The sequence below is a fragment of the Camelina sativa genome, chromosome 4 (assembly GCF_030686135.1).
Source record: "Camelina sativa cultivar CO46 ecotype springtype chromosome 4, ASM3068613v1".
NCBI lineage: Eukaryota > Viridiplantae > Streptophyta > Magnoliopsida > Brassicales > Brassicaceae > Camelina > Camelina sativa.
In genome coordinates, this window is record NC_141883.1 from 32,334,126 (window position 1) to 32,343,948 (window position 9,823).

The 9,823-nt window shown below is 36.0% G+C and overlaps 2 protein-coding genes, 1 long non-coding RNA gene and 1 pseudogene across 4 annotated transcripts; 3 read left to right on the forward strand and 1 right to left on the reverse strand.

Moving 5' to 3' along the window:
* Positions 1–934: 934 nt before the first annotated feature.
* On the forward strand, positions 935–2,010 carry LOC147946413 (uncharacterized). Its single transcript, XR_015596217.1, has 2 exons — positions 935–1,284; positions 1,370–2,010. It is a non-coding gene; the product is annotated as an uncharacterized LOC147946413 (long non-coding RNA).
* A 1,089-nt stretch (positions 2,011–3,099) lies between these two features.
* LOC104783219 (mitochondrial inner membrane protein OXA1-like) lies at positions 3,100–5,317 on the reverse strand. The gene is made up of 9 exons (XM_010508349.3): positions 4,685–5,317; positions 4,489–4,579; positions 4,363–4,407; positions 4,220–4,278; positions 4,067–4,142; positions 3,870–3,968; positions 3,655–3,750; positions 3,521–3,575; positions 3,100–3,386 (listed from the first exon to the last, which is right to left on the reverse strand). The coding sequence occupies exons 1-9, from the start codon at positions 5,254–5,256 to the stop codon at positions 3,232–3,234; spliced, it is 1,248 nt and encodes a 415-aa protein (XP_010506651.2). The 5' UTR covers positions 5,257–5,317; the 3' UTR covers positions 3,100–3,231.
* A 125-nt stretch (positions 5,318–5,442) lies between these two features.
* Positions 5,443–8,540, forward strand: LOC104783220 (mitochondrial inner membrane protein OXA1-like). 2 transcript variants are annotated; one of them, XR_015597395.1, is made up of 10 exons: positions 5,443–5,626; positions 5,775–6,268; positions 6,358–6,448; positions 6,541–6,588; positions 6,885–6,996; positions 7,110–7,185; positions 7,254–7,385; positions 7,670–7,777; positions 7,859–7,913; positions 8,016–8,540. XR_015597395.1 is itself a non-coding variant. In XM_010508350.3 (10 exons), the coding sequence occupies exons 2-10, from the start codon at positions 5,790–5,792 to the stop codon at positions 8,285–8,287; spliced, it is 1,320 nt and encodes a 439-aa protein (XP_010506652.2). In that variant the 5' UTR covers positions 5,443–5,626; positions 5,775–5,789; the 3' UTR covers positions 8,288–8,540. The 2 variants fall into 2 exon arrangements, 1 of the variants encoding a protein (XP_010506652.2); XM_010508350.3 differs by having other exon boundaries at positions 6,938–6,996.
* Positions 8,541–8,753: 213 nt separating this feature from the next.
* LOC104784444 (F-box protein At3g28330 pseudogene) lies at positions 8,754–9,454 on the forward strand (annotated as a pseudogene).
* The last annotated feature ends 369 nt before the right edge of the window (positions 9,455–9,823 follow it).

Genomic DNA, 9,823 nt, shown 5'->3' on the forward strand with positions numbered 1-9,823 from the left:
CGCCTTCATAGCAAGCAAATCCGACACATGTTCACGCAAGACTTTCAACTGAAAAATGCATGCTAAGTTAATCATAGAATTCTCGCACAAATGGAAAAATAGTTGATGGCAGTCGTGAGCATTACAAGACTCGCTTAGTAGCCAATGATATACTAAAAGAGAGGGCTTTGACTAGGTGGAAATTTTCTCTCCAGTTGCAAGAATAGCCACAATCAAATACATGATAAGTAAATCTCCATTTTTACGGATATCTTTAAAATTCAAGAAATTTCTCTTAAATTTGGGAGAGTATAATGCATCAACAATTTTAAGTTGCGTTCTCATAGTCAATAATACATATTCTCTTCCAGAGCCTTCAATTATATTTGCATTATCCGAGATAGTGCTCACACTAGCCTCTTTCATTATCAAATGAGTAAAATATTTCTTATGCTTTAGAATGGTTGGCTTGTATATCAACCAAACTTATATCCTCATCATTCATCATTATTCGGAGACAAGAGACACTCGAGATTGGAGAGGCTCAACGTCGGCGGCTAGTGTTTTTTTTTCTTCTTAAAATAATGTTAGAGACTCATGCTGATAATATATTAAAATAATAGATTTGAGGGGAAAGCTTTGTATTATTCCATAGACATAATAGATTATATAAAAGAGATACAACTTGGTGAACAAATATTAGGTTATAAATGGACTTCTAATAGACTACTAATGAGCATCCACTAAATTACACTAAATTATAACAGAAATTATTATTGTTTTTTTTTTTTCCTTTTTCTGTGATACTATTCTCTAAAAGTTCTTTGTATCAAGTGGTGAGTGATCTTTTTATATGTTGAGAAAAGACAGAGACGTTAGAGTCGTGGGAAAATTTTCTAGAAGAAGATATAATATTGTGTCTTCTAAAAGGCACACAATATTGATGTTATAACACAGAAACCAAAATGCATAATTTTTGCCTTAAATTATTTAACATTATTCACATACTCACCATTATGTGTGAAACCATCTAATCGCAATTGTGTAAACGAAAGAATCCCTAGGATTACAGGCGCATGTTTCTTCATATCCTCGCACGCCAAAACAAACAATTTTTTGACGATGGAACCTTCCCAAAGTTCATCCCATTCTCAGATCACGTTATGCCTCCCGCACTATCCCCTGAGCCCGGTGCTCTAGTTTGGGAACGGCTTCGAATCCCTCGTAATTTTCTGCTTGGAATTCATCCTAAGGGAGGCGCAGGCGGGCTGGCCGTAAGACTCATGTCAGGACTTCGTCCTCCAGGTAAGTAGCTCACTGTTTCGTCTCTTATGAGTCTATGCTCCATTGCTTTGCTCACGCACCTTCCGGCTTTTCCTACAATTGGTAGGGAGGCACCGTGATCTCTGTGCCAAGTGGCAATATCTCGGGCACAAGAGGAAGCTCCTCAAAAAAGGATCTGGTGAACAAAGAAGAAGATCTAACGCCTAGAGAGCGATTGCTTCCAATGGGAAGCGTGTGGACTCGGTTTGGTGGCGGCGATTCCCGACTGTGAGAGATGGGAGAAACTCTGTCGAACCTCCCGAACCAAAAGTGAGAGATGGCTGAAACAAAGCCTGTTCCCGAGCCCCTAACTAGGTGGGCCCAATAAATTTTTATGCCAAACTCAAGAATCTGACTCAAGGTGTAATTTTAATTTCAACTGCTCAAGAATCTCTCTGGTAAGGGAAATATCTGAATGATTGCGGATTTTCCGTAGTCTGCCGCCGCTCATGGAAAGAGGTTCAAATCCTGAAATTGATCAAGACCAACATAGTATATTGTGAAATAATTTTAGTTGTTGTAAAATTAGGGGAGGTATTGGTTTAGGATTTAAAAAGAATTTTAATAATTTTAAAAATTAGGTAAAATATGTTGTTATTCAATCAAGATTTTTAAAAACTCTTTAAAAATTTGGTGTTATTGGTTATGGATTTGTAAAAATTTATCTAAAATCTTGATAAATCTAGTGTTATTGAATTAAGAGTTTTATGAAGTCATTTAAAGTTTTATGTTATTCAAGTAAAACAAAAGAATCTTGGATTGTTAATGAATTCAAATTTTATGTTATTGGTTTAGGATTTTATATCATTTCCTTCATAACAAAAGTCATGAAAACTCTTTCATCAAATTGAAAGATTTTACAAGATTAGAAAAAAAACAAATCATCAAGATTTTAAAGATACCGTGATTTTTTAAAAAAATACAAATTTGAACTATCTAAACCCTGTAATAATATAGTTAATTTTGGATATTCTCAATCTTGTAATCTAGATTAAGAAAAAAAAAAGTATTCAGGAAAATACAATAACTACTACAAGGTATCTTTGGTGGAATATGTAACTATTTATAAGAGATATAAATAGTTAAAGGGTTTAGATAGTGTACAAAGTTTGCTTTGGTGATCTAGGATTTAACACACTTACTTGTGAAAATCACATTCACCTGGTATGTAGATTTTGTACTATTAGTATATGTATTTATATGCTAAGCTTTCTTCACTTCACATCCTTATTTATTTATTTTGTTCTCTCGTAATTCTTTTAATACTTACCATTTATTTGTGTTTAAATATGATTAATTTATTGATATTATTTGTTTTTTTCTTATAAAGTTGTAATTTTTCAGAAAAATGTTTTGAATATTAATTGTTGAGTTTAGATTTAAAATATCTTAGATCAATAATAATAGGGGACAAACTCCATCAACTAAATATCATCCATTAAGTAAATATCTAAGTTCAATATTGTTCAACTTTAACCAATGTAATATAGAATTTTCTTTCGACTCTATCATTCAACACACCATATTGGTCTTCAAATAGACACCACACCAATATTTTGTAGATTTGACTTACCCTCAAAAAAGTCGAATTTCTTAGTTTTACCATATCAAAATAATACTCATGGTTTGCTTAAGATATGAATTATAATGCAAGCATTTTTTTTATTTTCGGGTTCAAACTCAACACAATGCAATGTAGACCACGAAATTTGCTACATTTGAATTAGGAATTTGAATATATTGTTAATTTCGCTAGATGAATGAATTATGCATAGATAACTTGCTAGATTGCTGATCTAGATCAATTATGATTTAACGGATGGTTCTTTATCTGAAATAGCTACAATAAGTTGTACATAAAACAGAGTATTCAAGTCAAATTTGATTCAAAGACAAAGAGATAGAGAGACTAAGAAAGCAAAAGCAGATTTACTTCTTGTCATTCTTCTTCACCACGTCAATAAATTCTCTCATCAGACATGTCAATCTCGCCATAATCCTTTGCTGCTTAGAGACCGTTGTTACTGGAACATCTGGCCACCCTAGGATGCTTCTCAACTTTACTATCTGATTGGACCTCAACTCTATTTGAAAAAAAAACAAGTTATCTTCGTATTGCTGTTTTAATTGAACAAGAAGAGAGAAGAGGTTTGCTAAGGAAGATGTATGTTGTGATTTGTGAATGATAAGAGTTTATCTACAGAGAGAAAGAACTTACTCAATAATAATGTGGATACATAGATTCTAGATGTGATCATGTAAAAGTATACTGCCTGCAAAAGAAACACAAAACTAAGACTACAATAGTCAAGAAAATGTTTAAGATCAAACCTCACAAAACTCCAGCTTTACCGGTTCAAAATCAAATGTAGCTTGGAGCACGACAAAGATGATGGGAAATAAAGGGAGTCTCTTCATTCTGGATAAAAGACTGCTTCTGTTGTGGATCTATAGTAATTTCGTAATGAAAACAAACATATATGTCAAAGTTAGTTTGGATTATGTATCAAACAAATATGTCTCTATTTTTTTTTTCATTTAAACATTAGATTTTAAAGTCCTTAAACCTCTGATGAGAACCAGAAAGTGAAGCCTGCCAGTAGAGGCATGATGTATAAGCTGTCTGAAGTTGAAAGTTCAGGGATCTTCTTAGCCATGGTTGAAATCTGTTTCGAACGTAGAGAAGGAGTCAATAACTCAATATGCAAGAGTCAAAACACTTGACCCAAAAAAATACATTAAAAACATGATCTTTTAGTTTTACCCCGCTCAAGAAGCTGATGTAGACGAATGCATCAGGAACAAACAGTTTCCAGAAAGAAAAGCAACCGGCTTCCAATCTGGTGTGATAAATAATCCTCAGAGAAGAAGTTAAAGCAAGTCAAAGAGAGACATAATGTTGTGTAAGAAAACTCACTCTTTGATCGACTCTGTTTCCCATTTTTTGTATTTAGCTAGAGTTTCACGATTACCGACCTGAAATGAAAATTGTTTGTCAAATGTGCCCAGTAAGCTTAAAAAAGATTCTCAAAAGAACTAATTAATAAAGGGAAATGTTACCTTTTGAATTCTCTCCATTTTCTCAAGGGTCCTCCTAAGCAAAATCTAGTTGTTTACAAAATGTAGGATTATGTAGATTTTCAAACGCAGAAAAATATAAGAAGAAAAGGACAATGAGAAACCAACCAGTAGTTCCCAAGCATGCCTCACAACCCGCATAGAGACTGGTGACATCAGTACATTAACCAGAAAAGCCGTAAGAAGAATTGACATCCACCTATGCATACAAGATTAGAAACCAATCACTGAACTAAGACGACCTTAAGAAATAATCAAGCAATACCAAACATAAAAGTCCAACCAAAATACAAATCAATCATACCAATTTAAACCAGTGAACTCATGGATTCCATTAATCACATAATGCACGAACTCCCCAGGGAAAGAAAAAATCTGATCTACAGTAGCCATTGCTCCCACAGATTTATCAGAGACAAGTTCCTCAGCAACATTTCCAAAAGCATCAATCTTTGAACACAACTCTTCTGGTTTAGAAGACATGTGTCTACTACATACCAACGCTCCAGAAGAACCCATTGGTTGAACAAAAGACATATTCCGTCTATCTTGAGAGAAAACTTGCCTGTGAAAGCTACGAATCAGAAGACTTGAGTCCGGGAAACTGGATCCAGTAGAATCTTTGATATGATGATGTTGAAGAAGAAGATCAGCAGGCCTTGAGGTCTTGCAGCAGAACCATTTTGGGTAAAGACTTCTCCTTGAGAAGCTACGAAGACAAGCCATTACTAGTGGTAACAGTAACACTGAGCTCAAAGAAGAAGAAAAATTGCAACTTGGGAATTTCCCCCAATCCCAATTTTTTATTAGAGGAAATAATAGAAACCCTAAAGTATCCACAAGATAGTAAAGAGAGAGACACATTGGTTCCCCCATGTGAAGCACGCAAACGAAATGATGATATTTTCACAAATTTGTAACTCTGCTTTCCGCCAACTTTGTGCAGTACTTCCCATTTTTAGGGTAGCTATGCCATTATTTTATTCGTGACCCTAATTTGGGCCCTAATAAGCCTTAATCGTTAGCAAAGTTTAAAGGCCCATTAAGGTGCCTTTTAGAATCACTTCGTTTCCGGGTGTTAGATGAAACGATGCGTTTTGTGTTAGCGATGGTCGTCGTCAGGTAGTTGAGAAAGAGACGATCTCTCTCACTCTCAGGTCTTTAAGCCCTAAGACTACGAGTCGACTCCGGCAGCCGAACTGTGAAATGCAGCTGTGATTTCAAGAACCTTTGAATACTCTATCAGGTAAATTTGTAGATTTCAGTTTCTCACGTTTTCCTTGTGGTTTCTTGAGATAATAATGCTGTGAAAATTTGAAGTGGAAGTGTTGAAATGGATCCTTATCTGTAGAAATTATAAAGTAGGAATTGATTTGATTCGAATTGATTTGTAGAAGGATCTTTTCGATATGGCTTGCTTGCGTAGTATCATCACCAAGAGAGCTAATGTTCTACAGAGACGAGCTTATCCATCGTGTGGTCATCTAATTCATGATGATAGAGATGACGACACTAAACCCCGTTCTGATACAACGATGATTCGTAAAGTCTTAGCACGTAATGGGACTAGTAATTACAAGCTTAGCTCTATGTTTGAGGGAAGGCATTATTATCACTCATTTGCCTCTGGTCCATTGAGTGGTCTTGGATTGTCTTCGTGTCGTTATATGAGTTCTACACAACCTGAATGGTCTGATAAAGTTGATGGTATTGACTTCGTGGCTACGGAAGTTGTTCCTGATGAAATCGTTGAAGCTTTAACGACGACTAGCCAAGCTGTTCCTGCTGCTGTAAATGAGGTTGCTATTGCTGCTGCGGATTCTGCTTTTCCTGTGGCTGCTTTACAGCATTTGATTGATGGTGTGCATTCGTTTACGGGCCTGAATTGGTATATATGCACACTTTTTTTAAGTTCTTCATTTTATTCGGTTCTGTTTTTTAAGTATTAAGAGACTCAAGTGGTAAAATTGTTTTCAGGTGGGCTTCAATAGCTTTGACAACTGTTATCATTCGTGGAGTTACAGTTCCCATTCTTTTGAATCAGTTGAAGGCTACTTACAAACTCAATGTTAGTTTTGGAGTTTTGTTCTCTGATTGCATATTTCAGTCACTGGGATTGGCCTCTTTTCCGTCTGTCATATATCTATCATGTTCTGGCAGGTTCTGAGGCCGCAACTGGAGGAGTTAAGAAGAGAGATGAGCACTAAGGTACACTTTGTTCCTGCTCCTTTTCTTTACTTTTTCCTTGTGTGTGCACGTGAACGATTGTGAGTTTGACACTGTTCAAGTCCATGAAAACGCCTTCTGGTTTAACATGTAAGAGAAACTCAGTTTGTTATAGTTAGTAAATGGATGATTGGCTTTTCTAATTATATCACTTGTGAACTATAATCTTGATTGAGTAGCTATCTTCAGAGTTTTCTGTTTGATTAGACAATGTTGATGAAGTTGCAACTACCGTTTCTAATTACCCCTTGTCTTACTTATATTCTGATATTGAGTAGGTTTCTAGAGTGCCGTGGTTAAGACCATTTGCATGTGTTATAATGATTTTTAGGCTCAGGATCCTGAAGCCATGGCAGAAGGTCAAAGACGGATGCAGTTATTGTTTAAAGAGTAAGTCCATCTTTATGGATGACTGTTGGAGATGAATTTACTCTTCAATTTAAAAACTTACTACTAGTCCCTCATTCACTGATATGCTTCCATTGTTTCGTGAATTTGCGTAGACATGGAGTAACTCCATTTACCCCCCTCAAAGGACTTATTATTCAAGGTCCCATCTTCATCAGCTTTTTCTTTGCGGTAAGATGTTTATATACTTATACTTTAGTATTTTGCTGTTTCTGAGTTTCATTGATATTTGTTTACAGATCAGGAATATGGCGGAGAAAGTCCCGTCATTTAAAACCGGGGGAACTCTTTGGTTTACTGATCTCACCACTGCAGATACTACATATATCTTGCCACTTCTCACCGCAGCGACTTTCTTGATTATGGTGGAGGTAAGAGCTTTTTATATGCTTTCTTGGTGACTTATTCAATTTGTGTGCTGATACTTTTTCTGCGTCCTTTTGGAGCTATTGAATTAGAATGGCCCATTATTTATTTCGTTCATAGAAATTTAGTTGATAAGAAAAATCAGAGTTCTATAATGGGATATAACCTCTAAATCTTACTAAAAATGGTAACATTCTCAAAGATTTATCTCTATTACTTTTGGTAGTTGGTTAATTTTTTCATAAGTAATATATATAATGCGCAAATTTTGTTTTTTTTTTTCCCATAGTCAAACATGCAGGAAGGTCTTGAAGGCAATCCAGTGGCTGGAACTATGAAGAAATTCTCAAGAATTATTGCCTTCCTTTCTATTCCAGTTTTGATAGGCATTGAAAAGGTAAGCATTGATACTGATAAGCATTGCAGACGTACGAAAGTTACATTTTGCTTACCACAAACGAATGATGCTTGCCTGCAGGCATTGTTTTGTTACTGGCTTACCTCCAATCTGTTTACTCTTGTGTATGGATTAAGTAAGTCCCCCGAACATTGTTCTTACTCTTTGAGACGTGAGATTTGCAAATCCTAAAGAATTTTGATTTGTATCTTTTGCTTGTGTGTGTATATATATGCAGCATTAAGACGTCCTGATGTGAGGAAGCTCTTGAATCTCCCAGATGTTGTCAACTCTTCTACTAGGCAGCCGTCACCGTCTTCATCTTCGCCTTTGCCATTTACCTTTCCCGAGCCAAAAGACCAAAGTGTTGTTCAAGAAAAACCTCCTGTGTCCCCCTCCTCCGAGTCATCTTCAAGTGTTCCAGATAGAAGAATCTCACGAAGTTCAGTTCTGAATCAGAGAATCAGAAGTCTGGAGAGACAACTCAAGGATCGAAAGAACAAGAAGTGAGAGATTCTTTTATGTCAGGTTTGTTTTGCTAAAGCTAGGCCAATACTGAAGAAGGAATAAGTATCCTCGGGAAATTAAGATTTTGAGTTGAATGACAGTTATAGGAAAAATGTCAGTTGAAACTTTGGATTGAAATGAATTAGCTATAATATATGTACCCTATGTGGCTATGTGACACAACAATCAACCTACAAGATCGTGTATACATCCCTTGGTGGCTATGTTCCAGGTTTTTCATCGAGTTCTGCAAAAACAGAGTAATAACGAATCAATTTGAACTCGAAGATGAATGATATAGAAGAAAGTAAAATTTCCGATCATGGTAGATTTAGTTTTTATACCAACTCAATATTTGTATACTTAGAAACTAAATATTTGTATATAATAATACAGTATATCGATAACGGAACTAACGGTAAAAACAGAGTAAACCCTAACTGCACTACAAGTTATTGGAAACAAGAAGATGAATTCCTTGAATTTGGATCTATTGGAAATTATACTAGCGAAATTATCTTTAAAGAGCATCACAACTTGCAAGTTGGTTTGCAAGGAGTGGAAATCAATCGTGGAATCCGAGTTTCTCCGGGAGCTTTTCCATTCCATCAAAACTCGCATTCTTCGTGGTCGCTATTATGCGGCGATATTAACGAAGAAGTCTTGGCTCACTACGGATGTGAAAATTGGGGACTTTCACGATCTCTTGGTTCTTACATCTCTTCTTTCCTAACCTACGAATTCGAGAACCACAAGGACCATCCAAAAAACAAAACAGTTAGAGTCGTGGCTTACACGGATGTCGGATTAGTTTTGGTCTGTTTGAAACCTGAGTCCCTCGGGAGAACCTACTATGTGGCTAATCCTATTTCACGACAATGTGTGAAGATCCCTCCTCATCCTCGGCCTCCTCAAATTCGACTCAGAATATTCAGACCCGTACCCTCTGGACTCGTCACAAAAGTTGAGAACGGCGTCCTTTTAGGTTACGAAGTTGTTGTGATGAACACAAGTTACATCATCGATGTCATAACTTTACTTATCTATTCATCTGAGACTGGCTTGTGGAGTGTCACCACTCTCCATTCTTCTATCCTTTTGCGCCGTATTGTTTGGCACAATCCAGTTAACTTGAACGGAAGCCTTTACTAGCTCGGTAACAAGCAGTGAAATCCTCATATTCGAGTTGTTGTATCACATGATTTCTACGCTGAATCTGATGTACGCCAAGTTTTAAATTTCCCCGACTTAGATAACAAATCAGAATTTAAAAGACCTTGCACATGATTTCTACGCTCTATCGGATCCCTTTCCCACCGTCTTGAGTAAGGTGAGAGGTACTAACACTAGCTTCTCATTCTTTTTTCGTAATTAATTTTTGTCTATTATGTAAAAGGTTAGAGGATATCAATGTGAAGGAAACTTGCAGTTCATATGGATCACTTTGAAGTATTTATTCTAATTCATTTATACCTTCAGAATCAATACTTTTACATGTTATGTGTTATGTTGTGTACCTAAGTAACCTAAGAAGCTTAG